Below are 24,026 nucleotides of genomic sequence, written 5' to 3' on the forward strand. Positions count from 1 at the left end.
GGGGGAAAAAAAAAAACATAAAAGAAAAACCTCACAAAACGTTAATGTATGTCACTCCTCTTACCTTCTCACTCACCTCATACATCCCCCCCTGCTATTCTTCTTTCTTTCTTCTCCTTCTGTCCATGTCTCCCTGCCCTCCACACCTACCTCCACTCACCCCCTCACCCCCCCACATATCTCCGACACAATAATTTCCTTTCTCGTGGTGCTAATGTTATTAAGTTAACAATCCATTTTCCAGGAACTGATGCTATTGTTGATATGTCTGTATGACATTGTTTGTACCAGGTATAATCAAGTATTCCAACACTCACCTCCTGATTTCTCTCCATTGTCTATACATCCTTTCATGCTGACAGCAGCAGACGACCCCGTAAAGACGTACAAAATCCTCTACCAACACAACATACAAAGAAGGACTGAATGCTCTCAATCTCAATGTCACAGTTAGCTGTTGTCTCTTGGAATGTGCATGGCATTCGCTCGCAGGCAAAAAAAATTAAAATTATGGATTATATCTCCAAATTACAAGCCGATATCTTACTCATTCAAGAAACTCACCTACAAGATTCAGAAAAAAAATCTCTTATAGATCCAAATTTTAACCAAGTTTTCTCTTCCTGCTTCAACAGTAGACAAAGAGGAGTCTCGATTTTGGTCCATAAGAGACTCGTGTTTACCTTAAACAAATTGATAACAGACACAGAAGGTCGATACATCATCATTCAGGCATCAATCTTTAATAAATTATACACAATTGCTAATATTTATGCCCCGAATAACGATGATCCGGCCTTCTTTCACAAAGTCTTTTCACAATTATCTGACATAGCCGTCACACCCTTTACAATTATTGGAGGGGACTTTAACACAGTCTTGAATCCCTCTTTAGATCGGTCCCATAACTCGACACACATAAAAAAATCACAATCAGCCAAAGTCCTCAAAGAATACATGGATGAGTTTGGACTTGGCGATGGTTGGAGAATCAAAAACCAGACAAAGAGGGAATACACTTTCTTTTCCCCAGTACACCACTCCTTTTCTAGAATTGACTTTTTTCTGACAAACAATTCTATTGTACAAAGAATCAACACCAGTATACACCCTATCATAATCAGTGATCATGCACCGGTGTCCCTCCACCTTCAAATAGAACCCTCCCTAAAACCATCACCCACATGGCGCCTTAACACCTCATTACTGAGAGACCCTGAATTTGACTCATTAATAAGGAGGGAATGGAAGGGGTTTTTGGAAATAAATGACTCTCCAAATTTATCCCCATCTCTGATTTGGGAAACTGGGAAAGCCGTAATCAGAGGCAAAATTATATCTTACATCCTCTTACAAGAAAAAACGGGACCAACAAGCAGAAAAAAACATCGAGGATAAGATTAAAGAAATAACAGAACAATACACGCAAACCCAAATGAACAATTATGGACCCAACTACAAAATGCGAAACTACAATTAGAAAATATCTTGACCAAAAAAATAGAATTCGTACTTCAACAACTTAGATACCAAAATTTTGAGCATAGCAATAAATCAGGCAAATTTCTTGCGAATCAACTCCAACGCAACAGAGAAAAATCTCTTATAAATGCAATTCAGGACTCAAGTGGCAAACACACTCAATCACCACAGGAAATTAATCAAATCTTTTACAGCTTCTATGAAAAATTATATTCAACAACTACCAACCCAAATCCTGACGACATTCAGGCCTTCCTCAAAAAACTCAATCTACCCCAACTGACGGCAGAACAAAGAAACATATTGGATTCACCACTGACCATGGAAGAACTATTAACAGCTTTAGAAAACATGCCTATGGGCAAAGCTCCTGGGCCGGATGGTTTCCCTGCCGAATTTATGAAACAGTTCTGGTCAGATCTGGCCCCCTTGTTCCTAAGGACTGTTACAGAAATTAAAAACACAGGTTGCATAAGATCCCAAATGAATACTGCTGCAATTAAATTACTTTTAAAACCTGATAAAGACCCAACACTCCCTTCCAGCTATCGCCCTCTGTCATTGATTAATACAGACATCAAAATTATTTCCAAAGCACTAGCATCTAGACTAGAGAAAGTAATTTCATCAATAATTCTCAATGACCAAACAGGTTTCATCAAAGGCCGACAATCTACAAATAATGTTAGACGGCTCCTTAACCTGATCAGCATGTCCCAGCGTAGAAATACAGAAGCTATTGTTTTATCACTGAACGCTGAGAAAGCTTTGATAAAGTTAACTGGGCTTTCCTCTTTGCCACCCTTCAAAATTTCGGCTTTGGAGAGTCATTTATCCACTGGGTTGCTGCACTGTATAATTCCCCTAAGGCCACAGTCACCACCAATGGTTTCACATCACAAAGCTTCACCTTACAGAGGGGAACCAGACAAGGATGCCCCCTGTCTCCCCTACTGTTTGCTATATTTATTGAACCGCTCGCATCAGCAATACGTCAGAACTCCAGTATCCAGGGTATCCACTCATCCATCTCTGAACACAAGATCAATCTATATGCTGACGATGTTTTACTTTACTTGCAACAACCTCAGAGATCATTACAGGAAGCTTATAATTGTATTTCAAAATTTTCAGCCGTCTCTGACTACTCAATCAACTGGTCCAAATCAACAATACTACCAATAACGGACAAAGCATGGGATCCTGCAGACCATAAACCCCAACTACCCTTTTCCATAGGAAATATCAAATACTTGGGCATAAACATCTCACCTAAATTGTCAGAGTTAGTGCAACTGAACTTTGATCCACTTCTGGATAAAATCTGTGATGACCTGAAGCGCTGGACCAATCTTCCTATCTCTCTGATGGGACGCATAGCAATAGTTAAAATGAAAATTTTGCCACAAATTAATTACTTATTCTCCATGATCCCATTCAAACCCACAGCAAAATGGTTCCAGAACCTAGATTCTGCAGTCACCAAATTTTACTCCAAAAACAAACAGACAAAAATTAGCCTCACCACCCTTCAAAAAAATAAATCAGAAGGAGGACTTGATGCACCGAACTTTACAATCTACTACCTGGCAAATCAGCTACAATACATCACCAAATGGATAAACCCAGAGGCAGATTACAATTCGTGGTTAGAAACAGGCCGACTGCCTCAACATATGCATTTCGGACCTGCCCTTCATTACAATCACCCTTAAGCGTCATAACTGCTTCCAAAACCCCATTATTGCCGCCACCCTGTCGGCTTGGTGGAAGAGTCTAGAGACCACAGGATCCCTGCTGGAACCCTGTGGGTTCTCCCCAATTTGGCACAACCCTGACTTTGTGAATAACAAAGTCCCTCTTCACCTCAGCACTTGGAAGCATAAAGGAATAACCCACCTCCATCACCTCTTCCAGGGGAACTTACTTATGAATCACAGAGATTTATTTGATACGTTTGAAATAAGAAATGGAAACTTCCTCCAATACCTACAGGTGACCAAGACAATCAGAAAGAAAATCCCAGTGCTCCAGAACTGCATACAGCCACCACAATTCGTCACCAACATTAAAAAACTCACACCGAAAAAGAAGAAAACCCTCTCTTTAATATATAAGCTGCTGTCAACCACACATTTAATACATGTACCAATATCAAAATGGGAAGCCGATCTTTCCCTGTCTACAGACTTTGATTTCTGGACTCAGATCTGCCAAAATATATTTAAAATGACCAAAAACTCGAATTTACAGCTGATCCAGTTTAAAGTACTCCACAGATCACACACAACTCAATACAAGATGTATAGAATGGGCTTCTCCCAATCCGACAAATGTACGCAATGCACCCAAAACTATTCAGATTCTTATTTCCACGCTCTCTGGCTCTGTTCTCCGGTACAGCACTTCTGGTCACTTGTAACACAGAAACTCGCCTTAATTTTGGACTGCAGAATCCCATTAACCCCTAACTTGTGCCTCATTGGTGACCTGGAAACAATCAGTCTTCCTCACCATCTATCACAATCTGTCCTTGTAGCTCTCACCATCGCCAAGAAAACAATCCTTATGAACTGGAAGAACAAACAGTCACTAAACATTTCACAGTGGTTGAACCTTCTTTCCGATTATATATCATTGGAGAAAATATCTGCTACCCGAAAAAATCAGTTGACTCTGTTTGCCAAAAAATGGTCTGTATTCTGCGACTCCCTCAACCTTAATTTACATTTTGACTTTGCCTGCTAGCTTTTGCCACTTCTGTTCCACTTACTGTAATGCTATAATAATATTTCTCTTACAGTGATGAATGTCGTTATGGAAAAGATTTTATTGCCCTCTTCATCCAGGTTCACTAAGGAGGATCCCCGGACCACAACACCTTGAGCATGCATTAGGGGTGCCCTACTCCTTCTCACCCATGGGTTGACTTCCGGCCCTGAGCGGTTTACCCAGCTGGCCTCCCTCTCCCCCACGTGGGGTGGCGATGGAGACTTGCCTGGGGTTCCCTGTGGCTTCGGCGCTTGCTCACTTTCCTGGGGTCGTGGTGTATCGGTGGCCGACTCTCCCTGGATCTCCTGGTGGGCCTTGGCGGTCTGGGCTGGCGGGCTCCCTGTCCCCTCCTCTCCCTCCCCTCTGCAGCGCCCTCCTCCCTTCGCCCGGCTCCTCCTCCGGCCCCTCCTTCCTTCCGCTGGTGGCTGGGCCCTCGCTGGTCGTGGGGGGCCTTCCCGGGGTCCGGGGGGCCCCGTCGGTCGGGGCCACGCCCGGCGCCTTGGGGTCGGAGCCTGAGGGTGTGGGGGGCTGCCTGAGTACCACCCTGAGCGTGTCCGGTCGCTCCGTCGCGCTGGGGCTGGGGGGGCTGTGGGGGGTGGGGTCTCCGTCCGCCTTGGGGGCACCCCTGCCACCCCGGGGGGTGGATGGGGGGGTAGCTGATGCCATCGCTCGGCTGGTCGGTGTTGGTTCTTCGGAGTTTCCTGGGGGTCTGTCGCATCCTGGTTGCTGTTCTGGGCTGGGGGTGGGGTCTGGTCGGGGGACTTCCTGAGTCCTGGGGGCCCTCGCCCCGTCTGTGAGTCCCATGGGCAGCTGTTGCGCCTTGGCCCTGCTGCCGGGGACTTGGCCCTCACTTGCCTGCCTCCTAAATTGCACTCACCTCACACTCCACCATACACTATGTCGCCCATTACAACCAAGGCTAGATACACCACACACACCCATCCCAAGTTTTTAATGCACCTCACCTTAGGGGTCCACCCAGGATCGGTCAGGGTCAGGGCAGGCTGCAGGACAGTAGTGTGCTGCAGTCCTCTGACCCACCTGACCCTCCTGTTTGCCCTCTGTCTTAATGCACCACACCACATCCAGGGTCACAGGGTCACAGTGTAGGGGCTTGCTTCCTCATCAGGGACTGAGGAAGCACAGTAATAGGGACACTGTCACTTTTCATTATCCATTGGCACGGCTTGGGGGGCCTGGTCCTCCGCTAGCAGGGGGATCTTGGGCTGGCGGTCTGTGGCCCCACGGCCGTTGGTAGGGGTATCTACCTAGGTTCTCTGGTGTCCTCTTGGCCTGGCTTTGTCTCCTGGTGCTGCGTGGCGACGGGTTCGTGGCGGCTTCCTTGGGTACCCGGTTGTTCCGGTATCGACTGGTTCGGGTGGTGGCTTGGTGCTTCCCCTCTCCCTTCGATGGGGGGCTGGGGTCTCTCCCTGGCGGGTGGGGGTTCTCTCTTCCCGTGGTCTCCCTGGCCCGGGTGCGCCAGGGGCATGGGGCCGGCTCCCTGGCCCCCCTGCTCGGATGGCCCGTCCCTGGTTGGGCGCTGGGCCGGTGCCCGTCTGCGGGGGCTTTGCTGGGCTCCTGGGGAGTCCTCTCGGCTGGAGAGGTGTCCATGGCTGCCCTGCGGGCGGGGGGTGGGGTCTTTGGGGGGGGTGTTGGCGGCGGTGGGTGGACGGGCTGCGGTGGCTGGGGGGTGTGGGGGGTATGGGGGGCTGCTCTGGCCTGCACCGACTTGTGCTCGCTTGGTCGGTCTGGGGGTGTTGGTCATCGCTCGCCATCTGCGCTGGGGTGTGGCTTGCCCCGTGGCTACGGTGTTTCTCTGGTCCTGTCACCCATGCGCCCCACACTGGGGTGGACGCTCTCGGGCGCTGGGGCTTCTGACCTGACTCTGGGCCCTGGTAGTGGTCTCACTCATATTTAGGGAATGCCCACATGCATGTGTGTTGTCACCTGCCAGCCCGTGCTGGATCACATCAAAAAGAATTGATGAGTCCCGGCTATTAAGGGCTGGATTATTGTTTTCACTCTATCACTACGTGCCCTATGGCAGACTTCTCTCCTTCCATTGGGACACCCTTACCCCCCCTGGACTCTCTCATCTCTCCAGAGATGACTGTACCCAGTCATACTTGAGTGAGGTGACTTGGGAAGCACAGAACCCTGCACTCCACTAGTTCCTATTAGCACCACATGTATCTCCTCCACTGTCCATCCTTCTACATCTTTTCTTTCCTTTGTTCCCCCCTCTATCCACTGAGGTGTAGCACTGCCCTCCCTGCCACACAAGGTCACTACACTCAATAAAGATCAACAGGACAGTTCTCAGGGAGGGCTGGTGATGGTCACACTCACGCACTGAAGTAATAAAGCTTTCAGCTGCAAGAATATAACTGCATCAAACTCATATAATGTTGACACCCTGTGGTGTTCAACTATGCAGACAAATGCAGACAAAAAAATAAAAATAAATAAATAAATAAATAATACTACAAAACATTTTCTCCAGTGGTTACTGCTCATATTTTGTGCGCCTTCAAAATGTTCAGGCTTCTACACATAATATTTATGTGAAATCACACTCGTAAAGCTGCATATTACTTCAAATTGCTTTGAGGAAGTGTTGCTTACATCTGAGAGACTGACTGAGAGGTACTGTATTTGCAAGTTCACAAGATATGACCCTTAGCGACGGAGTCGGGCTTTCTAATGGGAGACATAAAAACTCTATAGGCACGTAGTAAATGCTGGGATACAGACAGCTGAATTGGAGGAGCTTGTACAGTAGATGGCAGATGCAATGCTGAAACAATTTCCAAAGCTTGTTAATTTTCCAAAATGCATACCTTGCGGGACTTTATTTAATGGAGGTTTAATTAAAATCTCATAAACGTACTTCTTATCTAGATGAGCTCTGAATAGCTCTGAGGTGAAGGAGAGACCACTCACTGAGGTCTCACCATCTGCTCATACAGTGTGCGATATAGAGCACCACACAGGGTAAGATAACACTTATTTATGACCTTTAGCACACAGGCACAAGCAAATGAGCTGCAAAAGATGTTGGACCCCAGATCAAACTGGTGCACAAAATGGGATGAATTGTTCTAGTGCACTCTGGGAAGCCATTACACACCCAGCAGCAAACATTCTTTGCAGTTTCACTTTCAATCGCATTATTTCTTTTGCCTTGAACCAAGATTTCAAGAACTAATTGTTGCTGTTCAGATGCGCAATTAATTATGGTGCAAAATGAGAAAATGCCCAAATCAAATGCATATTTTCTCCGATTATCCTTTGATAATATATCAAAAGGGAGATTTTTCTTTCCACTGTCGCCTTCATGCTTGCTCTGGGTTCTCAGGCTAGGTTTTGTAAAGTGTCTTGAAACAATTTGTGTTGTTATCTACACTATACAAATGAAATTTAATTGGACTGAACTAACATTTACTATAATTCCAGGCCCACTCTGTGATATCGCGATAAGGGCTCTATGAGTGCCAGATCATCTATTGTTCAGTTTCTTGTGGCTGAATGGATTCTTAAGATTCAGGCTTGTTGTCTTACTACAGAACTGAGATGGCACTTTAAAGGCACTTACATATGTCAAATCCATATCATTTATACAAAGTAAAGTAGATGTCAATGCAGGAAACCAGGTCTCTAATGTAACTAAGAATTAAAAGCAAGATTTGTAGATGGGGCATTGCAAATGTGTCATTAAAACATGATTATTTATCTTAATAGGGAACACATTTTACACATGACGTATTGCATGCATCTAGGTGAGTTCTACAGAATATGTGTATAATGTATGAAAGTACGAAATGGTGCCTTTAAAGCCTTTAGTCTTAGGTTAACTGAAAGTTAAGATGTGGCAGAGACTAAAAAGAAGGAGTCCAAAATTTATCATCATGTAGGCTGCTTCAGGAACATATGTTTGGTGATTTGCTGGTGTGGAATTCCAAACGTTGACAAGAAGCAGCATATTTTAAGAGCAGAAGCATGAAAATGTGTGTGTGTCTGTTACCTGGTCTGCAAGGGAGGTGGACAGCATGCTCATTAGTTCCCTTTCTGCAGTCAACCTCCACATCTGCTCCCATCTGAGCTTCCGTAGCCGGTCCAGGAGAAGCAGAATAACCCCTAGAAAGCACAAACACACAGGTACAGACAGAGATATGGTAGCTTAAGAGACAGACAGATTCATATCTAGCTACCTGGTAAAAGGTGATAAATTCCCATCATGAGGTTCTGACTAAGCCTTGTGTTTTCTGCGATAAAGCTGGGGACGTTAAGCTTAAAGACAAACAAAAAACTGGATGAAGGAAACGTGTAAAAGAAAATCCCTCTGGAAACACAAATCACACACAAGCTGTTTTTCCTCTGCTAACTTTCTCCCCCAACAAATAGGAAGAAGCAAAACCTTCTCTTTGATTCCCTGCCTGGTAAAGGAATCTTCCTGGCTCCCACAAACAAAACAAAGCAGACAATTTTCAGAGGGAGAGACTTGGTGAAATATTTTTTTTAGATCATGGCAAGCAGACCATCTCTCACACCCGCTGTGCTCCATCTGTTGCCGCAGCCACCGCCACAAAGCCGCCCAACCGCAGCTGAACTGGAGGCTTTCTGTCAATTGCTGTTCAGTGTAAATGCAACACATGCATTTCCATTGTTGAGATCTGCCGTTTAGTCACAGTGACAGGGCGCTTAAGAGCAGCACGCTGAGGTGTCACAGCGCAGATGTGTTCAGGTGATTTTTTTCCACTGCTCCCACTGAAATGCATTATTAAATTTTCACAGAACCGCTGCAGTGGTTCATGATGTTTGTTTTCGCATGCAGTCAATAGGAGATTATCCTCCTGCTCCAAACATCACACGGAAAGCTATACGCCTCCTGGAGGAAAATACTGTGTCATATACAGTATATATGATGTCTGGGGGGGAAATAATAACACCGTGTAATGGAATCCAATCAATTCTGCTATCAGCGGCACTGAGGCTTTGTGAAATTATACTCCACACCTTTCTGACTTTTTTTTCACTACAACTTAAACAGGCCTTGGATGCCTGCATATTTCATCAATGCCTTTGCAAATGCACCATGTCCTCAAAGGATGGAAACTGCCTCATTGCTACACACACACACACACACACACACACACACACACACACACACACACTATAAAGAAAAAAGGAAAAAACTCTGAAAAGGGTTTTCCTATTATAGGCCAGCATTAAATGAAAATGGAATTGAGTATCAAATTATGATCATATCAAGAAAATTGTTGAGTTTCATATTACAGCATCTTTACAGCATCTGCTATACACCAATCAGGCATAACATTATGAACACCTTCCTAACATTGTGTAGGTCTCCCTTGTGCGTGTGACTCGTTAGAGAATGGACATGGGCCTTCTGAGCATGTCCTGTGGTGTCTGGTAACAGAATGTCGTTAGTGGAATTGGAGTCCAGGTCAACACCTAGTGCTGGTCGTCATTTTTTTACAGCTGTTCCCAAACAGCATTGTGTTGGGGATGGCTGCTGCCATCAAGGTGTGCCATTGATATGGGTTGGGGGGTGTCTGGTCTGGTCTAAGTGGTGGTACATGTCTAAGTAACATCCACATGAATGCCATGTTCAAAGGTTTCCCAGGGAAATGTTATTTACTTCTCCTGTCGGTGGTCATAATGTTATGCCTGATCGGGGTCATGTCATTTATGGAAAATCAATTGAGAAAGTACTTCCTCATAATTACACAGGAATGTCTGAATTTACATTAGTCCTGCACTGCCCTTCATGTAATTCACTGTGCTGTCAGGATACAGTGATGAATGTGCACAACTGGTAACTGGTGTTTTTCATGTTAACTGTCAAAAGCACATTTCTAGAAGAGTTAAAGTAATATCAGACTCTAGTTTAGCTAGAGCAAGGAACACATATGCTTGTGTCATGATGGACAAAAAAGACAATGCTGCTCAGACTGACATATTATCCTAAATAAGGTAGTTTGAAGAAATAGACTTATTTGTTTAGGAAAATTAAAAAAAAGCATCTGTTTCACTCTTTACACTTTGAGTTTTCCTCTGGGTCCAGTTGCTGAACAGAAAGCGTGAGTTTCGTTATAGAGTCGCTGTATGTGGTTAAGTGATTAACTATTCATGACAGCTTGCCAAAGCCCCACAAGACAAAATTCAGGGGAGCAATTTTCAGTAAGTATGTGTCACCATTTCAAGTCTTTTCAGCGCTTTGTCTTTAGATCTCAAGTGTATGAATACGCATTTAAACTACAAATGAGTTAGCTTAAGTAGGGCTGAAAGAGAAGTTGCATTTGTCCCAATCTGTTTGAGACCATCAACTCAGTGCAGTGTTTGGTGAGCCAAGGAAGGATTTTGCTTTGATATAATTACATTGCAATTGAGCACGTTATAATCAACTCACCAGTGTTGAAGCCTCGGCCCAGAGCTGGCCAAGGTCGATGGTTCTTCCACAGGTTTCCCAGGTACCAGTCACTTTGGTTCTCCACCAGACCCAGAACCTGCTGACCTGAACACAACAAACCACATTTAAAAGATAATTTCATGTATCTGTCATAGATATACAGTTTGTCATTTATTACTTTATCATATTTATTCATTTGTGCTGATGTACTGTGTCTAGATTCTGGTTGGTGTGATGTAAAAACCAACACTGGATTTGTAATGTATAGTTTTAATTTCCTAAGAGATACTTTATTTTAGGAAAGGAAAGAATCTTTAAATTAAGTCATTTTGGTTCCCAAACTGAGCTGGAACACTGTGGCTTGCCTTGACTTGTGGCTTGTCCAATCAACTGATGATTTAATTATTTTTTATAATAAGTTCAGATACATGTAAAAATCTGTAACAGGGTGTGTAAATTCAACATAAGTATTTAAAAATAACATATGAGTTCAATTTTTAATGAGATTTAATTAAGGTCAATGATCATTTCCGTCAACTTTGGGAAAAAAAATGCAACAAAGCACATATAAATAAAGTAAGCAAATTCACACATTATTTTTTTGGAAGGACAAACAATAGTACAAAATATTATAAAAAAAAAAAGAAGGCGCTTGTATTAAAATAATCTCTCACAAAGCCTTAAATAGTAGTCACTTGGCATTCAGCAAATATGGTGGAGGCTTAGATTAACTTGTATCCCACTGGAAATGCGGGTGTCTGTGACTCAGTAGGTAGAATGGGTTGTCCCCGGAACATGCCACATGCCAAAGGGTACTTTAGCAAGAACACTGGAGCCAAGTTGCTCCCAGTGCTTGGCACTGGCGTGTGAATGTGAGAATGAAAAATGTGTGAATGGGTGGATGTGTCACTGTGACTGTAATAGGGCTTTGAGTAGCAGTAGGTAGAAAAGTGCCACATAAAAATAAGACCACTGACACTGGGTTCACATAAAACCGCACCAACAATGTGTAGTCAACTATATAGTATTAAACTCCTACAACTATGCGGACTGAATATGAAAAAAAGATTTGATAAAAGAACTAAGCATCATGAATGTAATTGTGTATAAATGGTTCATTAAGCTTATTTGAAATCAGATAGTATGCCATCGTTGTTGCTGGTGTCATGAGTTGGAAAATGGTTATGAGGTTCAAACTAAGGTCTTCTACTGATTTGATTGCAAATATAACAGTTAAAATGCTGAGAGCTTGTGAAACCTGTTTTTTGGAAAGGACATTCACTCTTACATTCGATTTTTTTTGAGCAGTAAGTCTTTACAAAGTTTGATAAGGACTGTTAGTGCCTTTAAAAGGTCATAACTATGTTATATATTGATTTCTCCATACCTGTGTAGGTATAAACTATCCTCAGTGAAAGAGTATAAAGAAAATGTCTTCCCTTGTCGAGCTTACACTGAGAAATATTGACATGTACCGATAGATGTTTTGGTAAATGGTCTTGCTCTTATATAGCGCTTTTCTACCTACTCAAAGATACTCAAAGCGCTTTTACAGTCAGAGACACATCCACCCATTCACTCACACAAGCGCACACACACACATTCACACACCAGTGTCAGTTGCACTGGGAGCAACTGGGGGTTCAGTGTCTTGCTCAAGGACACTTCGGCATATGGCACACTCGGGGGCATCGAGCCGCTAACGCTTCGGTTCATGGACAACCCACTCTAGCTACTGAGCCACAGCCGCCCCGTTTTGAGTTCTGATAATGATTTTAATGACAGATAATTAGCAGTCTTACATAACCAGATGTATTTTTTGTCAGAATATGAGTCTGATAACAATTCATTCCATTTGTTTTTAAACTGATACAAAGAAAATAGTTGGAAATTGATTGGCTCAGGAGATCTTTCCCTGCGTAGCATAATAAGTTCCCAACAAAGTGATCAACTTTGGACTCCTTTGGACTTTGGACTCTGACCTTTGAAAATTCTGTTGACAGAATAAAGATGTAAGTGTTTTCACATTCTCTAGGAGATTGGATCAAATTGTGGGCACAACTGAGACAATGTGAACAGACTTTAACACCACATACGAATGCAAAGGCCCATGGATTGGATGTCAGTACTGAGATAACATAGGCAGACACACATCGCATTTTAGTATCAGGTATAAAAGGGCTATACTAAATTCCAGTTATTCTACATTTGCAGTGCACAACAGCAGAGCAATTTCACACTCCACAACCCATATATCAGTTGATAATAAGCTCATCACTTTTATTGACATATATTTTTCCACTTAATTAACTGAAGAACCGCAATCCTAAAGCTATTTTGGGTTGGAAAAGGTGTCTCCATCTCACTGATTTTCCAATAGACTCACATACTGAGGGTAAGAAAAGACACTTTAAGGGTTTTAAATCTGTGTTGAGTTGTTATTTTTATTGCAGTTTTGACCGAGTGTCTCAGAGTGTAAATATGTCACGTCTCTTCCTACTGCAGAAATGTATGAAAGACAGTATTTACCAAGATATCACACAGACATTAGTGTTAAGTACTGCAACGATGAATTAAACCTGAGGAGAGAAATGGACAGAAATATCAAATGAAACATTTCAACGTTGCTTTCTCTGCAGCTGATCTTGATACAGGTTACAACATTTAGAAAATCACCTCCAAAAAAAAAAAAAAAAAAATCAAGAAGAAGATGATCAAGTTATAACCTCTGGATAACTGGCTGTTCTAGGTTTCCCTACATTTTGGACAGAAATAGAAGTTGGATCAGTGGCAAACACACTTCAGGGTCAACTAGTTCAGCACTGAGCTAGCAGAAATATAATCCCTTCATAAAATCTGCTTTTATATCCGAGTCAACGATTAACAGCCAGAGAACTTAAAGCAGTGGTGTTCATTTTACAAGGTGGCTGTTTAAAGAGGTAGCGGAAACTGAATTCAGTAATAAGCTCATAGGAATTTAAGGTTTTTGAGCCATTAGAAAGAAGGTGTGAAGAAGGGAAAGGAGAGGGAAGGAAAAAAAGAGGAGAGGGTGAGAAGATGAAGAGGAAAGGAGGTACTTGGGCTTCTGGGCAAGAGATTATGGAAGGCAAGCTGGGCAGAGATAAAGGTCGAGGAGATAGGCATTATGGAGGAGATAGGAGCCTGGAGAGAAGGGCATGGGTGTAGTGGTGGCAGCTTTAATGAAGGCTGTAAGGAAGATTAATGAGAGCTTATTGGAGCAAGCAGCAGAGAGTGGGCAGCGCCTTTAGAAAGGCTGCAAAACAAAGAACACAAATCTGCCATCAAGGTGAGGACGTTGGAGTTGGTGCTCAGAGACAAAATGCTGATCTGAAAGATTCTTTTTTACAAAGGTAAATTACAGAACATGTAAAATCACACAACATTAAGCCATTTGTTGACTTAATTAACTGTTATTGGTTAGAAAGGGAAGAGACACATTCCCTTTTGGTTGTATAGAACCGAATAAAATAGAGTACAATTACTATACAATTCCTACGATCTTCTGCAGACAGATGCTTTTTTCATCCATGCTGCAGGAGAACTAGAGTAAGTGGGAACAGGTTTTCTTGCAGACACAGAGGGAGAGTAGGGATGGAGCTGCACACAGAGGAGAGGAGACAGGAAAACAGAGAGAGACTTTATGGAAACAAGGGTTATGTAACACACTGTCAAACTGTATTGATAGAAATGGGATTATGTCATTCGGTATCTCGTCCGAGTACCTTAAAAAGTTGATATTCCATCCAGTCCCACTATTACACAATGTTCCAAACTTGACCACAAGGGAGTCCTAGTACATAAACACATACTTGCCAATTTCATACATAAAAATTAGGGCTGTCAGCAGAATAAAGTATCTAATTGGGATTAATCGCATGGTTTCCACAGTTAATATGCGGTTGACAGAAATGACAATATCAAATATTTATTTCTGATCTGTTGTAACTGTACCTTGAATGGATGTTTTTGGATATGTTTCATTTTAGTCAGTTTTAGCAGTCAGTTTTAATATAATAGAAATGCAGGTGAGTCTGGTGGAAATGTGTGCGGTCATGGATAATGCAGCTCTTTGCACAGTACGGTCTGAAAGTGGAACCACAGACTCTGGCTCCAAACTCACAAGATGCCGTCGCTCGTATCCCGGGAAGTACACAACTTTGGTAAGTAGAGCAGGTCAAAGGAGACCCATGTGTATAAGACTCAGCAACTTACAACTTCGGGAAATAATTCAAACATTATTATAAATTGGACCAAATATTTTTTCGCTCCAAATGGAAACAATAATACATTTTTAAAGGTTAGTTAATTTTCTTTTTACCAGGAATTTGATATTTTATGCTTTTGAATCAACATGTTTTATTTCGTTTTTATGCTTTTGCCTGGCACTAAAAATGGAAAAAGAGAGGTCAGGAGGCACAGAACAGAGTTGTAACTGGCTGATGATCATTAGAGCACAGCAACATTTTGCAAACTTTTTAGGGAGTATTAAGTTGTTACCGTTTCACTTTTCCCTTGTTTTGTTTTGTTAGATTTTAGTTAAACCTTTATTGATTAGCAGAGCTTTAAACTCTCTTTGAACCACCATTCTCTATAGCATAGTTTATGTTCCAGACCGGCACAATGAGAAAGACTTATAAGTCTGCCCTTCTTATGAAAATCTTTGGCTAAACCCAAGCATTCAAAATGAGAAAAGTGATGTGCAGCCAACCATGAAGCCTTTACCACCTGCTTTCTCTAAAACAGTCAGATATTGGGTTTCCAAGCTAGAGAGCCATGACAGGCAAGAAAAAACAGAAACAGAAATCAATACAGCTCTAGTTTGTTTTATCCGAAACCCACAAAGCCCTGATTTAGAACAATATCTTAAAGAAAATGTCACATCGGTACAATTATTCACTCCTGTTCTGAAAGAAAGTTATTAGCTGTGGCATATATATTTGTTAAATCTTCACAGAACATTGACGCACAATTTAATCACAGTTTACTCGCTGTTGATCATATCATTTTACAGAGTTGCACAAAGCAAAGTCTTAATGCAGCAAACCTGAGGCCATCCACAATCTATTTCCCAGCGTGGAGGCAGCTGACGGAGGAGGGAGCAGTTCTTAAATTAGCTGTGAAGCGGTACCAGGAGATCAGTGGGAGTTCTCACTGCTGAGTCAGTAGTGCTGATACAAGTAAAGATGAATGCCAAGGTCAGCATGGCCAACATCCACGCTTCACTCGACCCTCTCGTCCTTCTACCGCACCTCACCCAGGAGAGCTGATTAACAACAACATCAGGAGACGCAGCGAACAAACTACAGCAACTGTGCAACCTCTTAAAATAATTATGTAAGAACTGTTCTCACCACATCAAGTGGCTGACAGGAGACCTTGAGAACCTTGACCTTTACACTTGTTTCTATTGCATACATTTAGCTTGTTTTCCGTCCTATAAGAGTGCTGTATTTTTCTATGTTTGGAAATGTAGTGGCAATACTATATGTCAGGATGTTCGGTAGAAGCACTGTTGTTTCTGAAAAAGAAATTAATTGATGGAAGTATTTTCTTTTTCATGAGACAAACAGCATCACAGACGAGGACCTAACTTGTCCTGGAGAGGTGCTATTATAAATATATATATTATCATGAAATATTGGTGAAAAAATATTTTTTGTTTCAAAATGTGTGACTGCATTTGACAGACACAAATACAAATTATATTTATTTTGTTCATTGTTTGCAAGAAAAATGAAACATTTTCATTGACATTTTCAATATGTCAGTTTAGTATCAAAGTCAACAAAAAACAGAGAATGTGTTCAGAACTGAACAAAAAATAAATAAACCATCACATCATCAAATTAATATTTAGTACCATCAGTACCACCAGCACACAGTAGAGCTCTAATCCTCTCTGGCATGTTCCCCACGAGCCTTTCACACTGTTGAGGGCTAATCTCGTACAGTTCTTCTTGAATTACTACTTTTAATTCTTCTGAATTCTTTGGTTTGTGCTTTGAAACAGACCTTTTAATAATCCACCACAGATTTCCAAAGGAGCTCATGTCCAGGGATTGACCTGGCCACTCTGGGTACTGTGCTCCTGCACAGCAACAGCAAAATGTGTCTTTTAATAAAAAGCACAGCCTTCATTAGTGGATCACTGGTACTAAAATGACCCAATACTCAAAATTTCTTATGCATTTTTACAGAATTAATCAATTTTGAGTTTTTAATGGGTTTTTAGAATTTGTTTAGTACTTTGTCTGTGACTGTACTAAAAGAAGCTGCACTCAAAGAGTGACTCCTAAAGCAATATTTCACAGATGCATGAGGTGTCTGAAAGCTTTCCACCACTGAATATCTTGATATTGAACTCCCTCACATGACATAGTATTGATGTGCAGAACTTCCTGATTGTCATCTGTAGTACTTGCTTTAAGTTATTTATTCCTGTATAAATATCATGTGTAATTCTCCATCCTGATCATGGTATCTTTTATATTCAAACATTATACCAGCTAACTCATCTGTATTACAACTAATATTGTCAGTTGACAGTTATATGCCCCTTATTCTCCTATTTATTCTTATAGTAGTGAATTTATGAGCAGTCTGTATTCCCACTAAGCGTTTGTACGATGAATATTTTAAATACAGGCTTAATCCATTCTTTTTATTCATTATTAATCCCTCATGTAACATGCACAACATATATCTTGTGCTCTATCATGTTTATATGCCGTGTGTACGCTTTATCCAGATGTACTGTATGAATTCATCTGGCTCTTTCTGGTGCTCTCTTCTCCCCCTTTCCTTTCCAATCTCCTCTCTCTTTTTCTGTTTCCAACCGTCCGGCCTCAAGCATATAACTCCCCTCGTATGAGCTGGGTTCCGCTCAAGGTTTATTCCTGTGGAAAGGGGATTTTTCCTTTCCACAGTAGTGCTTGCTGTAGGGATTTCAGACTGAGTCTTGTAAAGCATCTTGACACAATTTGGAATGTTTTTAAGGCTATATAAATAATCTGCACTGAACTGCCACTTGATAAGGTTGTCATATACTATATGTTGAGTAACTACACCACAGGACCCCATACCAAGCGTGCTTTAACTGTGTTGTGCTGCAGGATTAATGGATTTGACAAATCTACTTTTATTTTTTTGTGCTGCAAATTACACACTCCTAACATCAATACTCTCTATAACAATGCCCAATTACAACACCTCAGTGTACAATTGTTTTCTCTGAAAACTAAACAATTATTTCTCTATGACTTAACAATTGAAAAAAAGGCACGCACTGAACTGCAGATGAATAATTAACAATAATGAATTTGCATCTGCAAATCCCCTGTTCCCATTCACCACCCCAACAAGAATCAAAGACCCTCAATCGAAACAACACAAGGAAACATGAAGAATTAACAGAATCAAACAAAGCCTGACTTGTTAAGGCATAAACAGGGTGCATGTTGTTTCTTAGTTGAATTTCACAAAGCTGTGTGAATGATACGTACTTACAAAAAGCCATCTCTTCTTTTTTTTTGTATGACATCCACACAAAAAGAGTGGCGACAAAATGAAACGCACAAAAAACGACACCTAATAAAATCAACAGGTTAAACAAGACAAGGCAAGTCACTGTCTCTTTCACACTGCCCTTGAAACGGCAAGTGATCAACTAAAAAGCATTTCTGTCACATAAGGTTTGAACCATTGAATAACAGAGAACTGGTGCCCCATGCACTTAGAAAACTGCAATATACTTAAGTGTTCCTAATCCAAGGACAGGTAGGTTACTCTGTCATAGCTCCTCTGCAATTAGTTCTGCTGGTCACATATAGCAGGGAATTGAAGGTTGGCATGATGTCATGATATAGTGCAGCGCGGTCATGGTGCCCCACTTGTATCATTAGAGCACATACTAATTTGCATGTTAACTGCACAAACAGACAGGTTTGATTTAGTTGTATTCCTAGTCATTATTTTTTTTCAAACATTATGAAAGCACTCTACAAAGACCTTCATGTACTGGAAATTCTCAGTGCAGAAGTGGACAATTAAATGTTTACATTTGGATAAAATCTTAAGGGTGTATAAGTACTTGCTGTTATCCACACAATCAGGATTAAGCTTCATGGAGAAGAGGAAGGGATACTCACTGCTTTTTCGCTGGAGACAAACACCCAATCATTCACCCTGATACCCAGACTGCTATTTCTGCTTGTTCCACTTCAATCTTTGCAAATTTAAACATCTAATGGCGTCCAAAACAGTTGGGACTCATCAGAGAATGGGCATGGGCCTTCTGAGGGTGTCCTGTGGGAGAGGCTTCTTTGGTCATCCCACAGATACTTGGTCAGTTTGGGATCTAGTGAATTTGGAGGCCAGGTCAACACCTTGTGCTGTTCTTCATGCTTTTTGAGTTGTTCCTAAAGCATTTTTGTACGTGTGTCTGTCTCAGGCTGCATCCTGCTGGGAATGGTGGTGAAGGAGTGTCATTGCTATAGGGTAGCGGTGCCTGGTCTGGTCTAGGTGGGTGGCACTAACACCTAGGTAAGTAACACCCAAATGAATGCCAGGCTCAGAAGTTTCCCAGAAAACCTTTGTATTGTCACAAGATGGTCAATGAGCGGTTTTGAGCTCCATCTTATTGAATGGCCCAGTGGTTGATTCATGACCACCCTACCCTTCCTGGTCAAAGTAAAGATGCCTATATATTTGATCAGTTTGGTATTATATATATTTGATACGGGTGATTTCAATTCTCTTTTTCAATGGACCCCTTAACAGACTGACTTGTGAGCAATTATTAGGACTATGATGACTTAGATGACAGCAGTTTAAAGCTGACCTTCTGAGAACTCAACACAGTCATCAAAAACCACAACTCTAATTATATGGCAGAAATTGTATATATATATATATATATATATATATATATATATATATATATATATATATATTGTATTGTATACTTTTGAAATATGAATAATCAGTGTCCAATAACACACATAGATGCAAGGTTTTTGGAACTGGGCACATCAGCAAGATCCATCTTTGCCAGTTGGAGAATGTCTGCAGCAAATACCGGAATTGTTATGATTTTGAAATGAGTACTAAGAGAGTACCTGGTTAAAGAATGCGCTTTTCTTTATGAACTAAACCATAAATCATTTAGTCGACTGCATGGTACTGAACTATCTAACTGACCACTCTCAAATTAGTTCTGCCACCAAAGGAGAAAAGGATCCTGTTTGCAGGGGTACTTCTGATGACCCAGCAAATGGGTTACAATTCCAGTGTCAGTGTACTGTGCTCGTTCCACATCACCAGCTTTGCGGGAAGACTTCATTGCACCGGTGATGGGCAATCATTGCTAATGTCTATCAAAATAATATCAAGCCTAGTCCCTGTCCACTGATAAAGTTCTCTTTCCCTTTGCCTGTCGATAATATCTCTCTGCCTCCATGTTGTTTCTCATAAATTAGTGGTAAATGGTAGATGACAAAAAACATAAAACAATGGAAATAAATCTGTAAGAATCATGGGAAATTAGTTTCTTTGACAGGACTGACAAATGTAATCAGATATAAAAGGCAGAGCTGTGATACCATAAAAATAATTGACAGAGAGAAGTGTCAAACAGTCTTTCTCTTCTGGAGACTTGGTGATGAAAAACAGTAGAAGCCTCTATGGCAGCAGAAAGGATGGACTAAACTGCCACTGCTGCAACTTTCTGTTGAACACAAGTAATATCGAATTATTAACAATGTGCTGATGCGGTTGCCAATTTGAGATAAGGACCTGAATTCCTCCCACTGTAAAACTGTACATGACTACAGGCAGAGCTGTCTTGCAACAGTGTGATCCACTGTTTTCCTATACAGACAATTAAGATATCTTGAGTGTAGGCCACTGCAGCCAGTTTCTTCCCAGAGACACAAATGTCTGTGATCTGACCTAAACTGTGACTGTAAACATAAAGTGGTACAATATGTTGATTCATCTGTAAACAGCTTTTAACTGATACCTGTGTCTGATGTAGACTGTATATAAATATGGACAACGTCCCCACTTTGGCATTGGCCATACTGATGCTACTTTGCCAGGGAAATGGACAGTATAGTTAGAGAGTGGAGCTACGCAGAGCTGTGACACGCCCACACTTCCTCTTGACTCACTCATGTTTTCGTTTAATTAATACTGCGCTCCACTCTACCTCCACCAGCACTCAGATTCCAACAGGACCATTTCACTGAGCAGTTGGCATAGCAAGTTGTAGTCATCATAATGTCACAGAAAAATGGACACTTGAGTACGTGTCAGCATTATATTAACTACCTAAAATGACAGAAGCTGTCCTTGAAAACAAATATTTAATATGTATTTTAGTGTTTTAGTTTGGCCCAAATCCCAGCCATTAACATAGAGTGCATGGAACCTATCAACTATACTGCAGCCAGTCACCAGGGGGAGCTCTACTTGCTTTGGTGTCACCTTTGAGGAGCTGTTCGACCGTCTATTTTTATACAGTCTATGGTGTCAAAGGACAAGCCTTTTTTTTTTTTTTTTTTTAAACTTTCTTAAAGTACTGCACATGTCTGTTAACCCACTCTATCCGTGGAGTCTTCAGTATGACGAACTCATTAAGATCACTCGCCATTTCATTGCTGACTGTATCATAATCCCAGTGGAACATATACATTTTGCCCTACTTACGTTGCCCTACTAATCCACTAAGTGCAACGTCAAGTGCTTCATGTTGGCATGTTGCTTATTTGATGCTTTGGGTTCTAAAAATAGGTCACTCTCAGCAAATTATGGAGACGGCAGGTGTAGTGCCAGCACAGTGGGTGAATAGAATGGAAAAACAAAAGCAATTTATTTCCCTTGTGCAATTTATCAGTATCAGTACTTTCAGTATGACGGTGGACATGGTAGGACTGCAGGTTGAGAAGGATGTGTATTAAATTTGACCATATGTGAATGTTGCTGAAGGCTAAATTCTAAAGTGAAACATTCCAATGCTTGTTTGGTCCGACCAATATTCCAAATCACCCCATCCTCTGTGTCATTTGCATGAGCAACACACACACACAGGAAGCACGGCCAATGAAGACAGTTGCTGTATATTGAATTAGTTCTGCCACCAGAATTGAATGACATGGTCTTGTAAAAAATATCCCATACCTACACAGAAATGGGCTCTACACACAACTCCTTAGAGACTTTAAAGAATTGATGTTTAACTGCATTGCAACACACTCTTCAGTCTACTCACCAGCTCCGCTTTAAACACCTGACCTCAATATGCTTACCCCCTCCCCCTTGGTACAGGCCCTTGCATGTCTCAAATTTGTCAAAGTGGCAAGGGTCGTAGATCGTACTTCCCTGGAGGGCAGGGTATAGGGGTATGAGGATAAAAAGAAATATGAGGTCTTGAATAGAGCCCTAATTTCCCAGGGGCTTCAAACCTGACGCCAGAAAATCGACTTATTACAATTGGGGGTTAATTCTAATAAATTCCAGACAGACATCAGTGATTTCTGACAATGGATGGATATATAGTTATTGCTACCAGCGACCAACAAACTAAAATGATGGATGAGAAGTGGTGAGCATTTAGTGTGTCACCTACTTGGGAGGTACCAGGATCACAGTAAGAAGGAATGAAAATGAAAGAAAAGACCTTAAGACAAGCGGGGAAATAATCCATAAAATAGACATTAATTATAAAATAGGCAATTAATTGGCAGTGTGTTCAGTCTGGCTGAGAAATGAGTCCCTTCTACCAGCAATTACACAAGATTGAACAAACATGTTCAGCATGTATAGCTGCACAATGCCACATTTAACATTTCCAGAATAAACCCAACAAATAGAAACAAGGTCAAGCCGCAATTTCTGTTAACCTCAAATCAAGGCCTTTAGTGGAAAACATTTTTAATTTGCTATTGCTATAATTTGTTGAGCTGAACACAAATACATTGCTGGATATTGTACAGTCAGTGAAATGAGAAATGGTCCATTGGCCAAAGGAGCATCAGACAATGTCATATGTGAACTTGCCTTCCAGCTCTGATAAGATGAAGGCTAGATATTGTATCATGCCATAAACTGCATGAATAGACAGGGTGATAAGAATCCCATCATGGCTTAAGACCAGTACCAACACTGCTCACTGAAAGTAGACAGCAGGTAACACCAAAAGCTACTCAGAACTACTCAGGAGACATCATCATGAGATAACAACTCTGCATAATCTACGGTGAACGCAGGAGAAATACAACAATCTCAAAGTCTTTATCCAAGATCAATGGACTTGATCAAATTTCATACCTAAAAACTGAATTATGTCACTTCATTAGACACCACATGTCTTCATGGCAATGGTGGTATTCTTGTAATTACATGAAAAGTCTGGGATTTCTGTTTAGAATGGGTTTTGTCCAATTGACAGGATAAATTTAATCCTCCTAGGGAAATTGTGACAATTATACTCAAATATTTGTCTGAACAATAACCTAACAGAGTTTGAAAACATTATTCAATCAAAACATTAAGTTGAAGAATAGCACGAAGGAGACTTGATGATAAGGAGAATGAAAAATCGAGGAAGGTATGTCAAAGACGATGTGAGAGAGCTCAGAGCATAAGGCTGCAATGGTAAAATAGAAAAATCAAGACAGGCCGCTGTCTGCAGACTGGACAAGTTGCCAATAGTTTATTTACAGAAAATTCCACATCAGCATATCACTGCAGCACTTTATAAACCAATGCCAGCTGCTACTGTTAATGACTATTAGCATTACAATGATATGAATCCATTCTATTTTACACGTCAGCAACGGCAGAGACCAGAGTCAACAAAATCATGCAGAAAATATTTAAGATTATTTTTGTGATGCCAGATGGTATTACTTCAGTTTCTAATGATGCTGAAGTTAATGAACAAAAGAAATTACAGTTGATCTACTGCAACTATCTACCAAAAGCAAAATACCAGGACAAATATCTTCTTCTTTTCTTTCTCAGAGTTGCCAGATTAGAAGGTATACCTTACTAAAATGTGAGTTTAATTCATTGTAATACAATACAATACTAGGTAAGGTGGCATTGAGTGCCTTAGAACAGACATTTCAGCTGAAGATTATAGCTACGGATCTCGGTTTCTCCTTCGAATAAAAAAAACTATTATACCAAGTTGTCCTGAACAGTACCCAGTTATGGCCATATACAGTACGAACATGGTTTGCACCTTGGTTCTCGTAAGAAAAAGTTTCTCGTAAGAACTGCAACTGATATGAAAATAGCCTTATCAACAGATTTA

At 41.2% G+C, this 24,026-nt stretch overlaps 1 protein-coding gene across 1 annotated transcript in view; it reads right to left on the reverse strand.

Annotated features, from left to right (window-relative positions):
* Window positions 1–24,026, reverse strand: part of large1 (LARGE xylosyl- and glucuronyltransferase 1) — an 80,616-nt gene that overhangs the window by 16,336 nt on the left and 40,254 nt on the right. The window contains exons 7-8 of the mRNA XM_047575607.1: window positions 10,688–10,792; window positions 8,279–8,391 (exon numbers count right to left, since the gene is read on the reverse strand). Coding sequence (XP_047431563.1) covers window positions 8,279–8,391; window positions 10,688–10,792 — 218 coding nt within the window. The remainder of the gene's footprint in view (window positions 1–8,278; window positions 8,392–10,687; window positions 10,793–24,026) is intronic.

The sequence above is a fragment of the Mugil cephalus genome, chromosome 22 (genome assembly GCF_022458985.1).
Source record: "Mugil cephalus isolate CIBA_MC_2020 chromosome 22, CIBA_Mcephalus_1.1, whole genome shotgun sequence".
Lineage (NCBI taxonomy): Eukaryota > Metazoa > Chordata > Actinopteri > Mugiliformes > Mugilidae > Mugil > Mugil cephalus.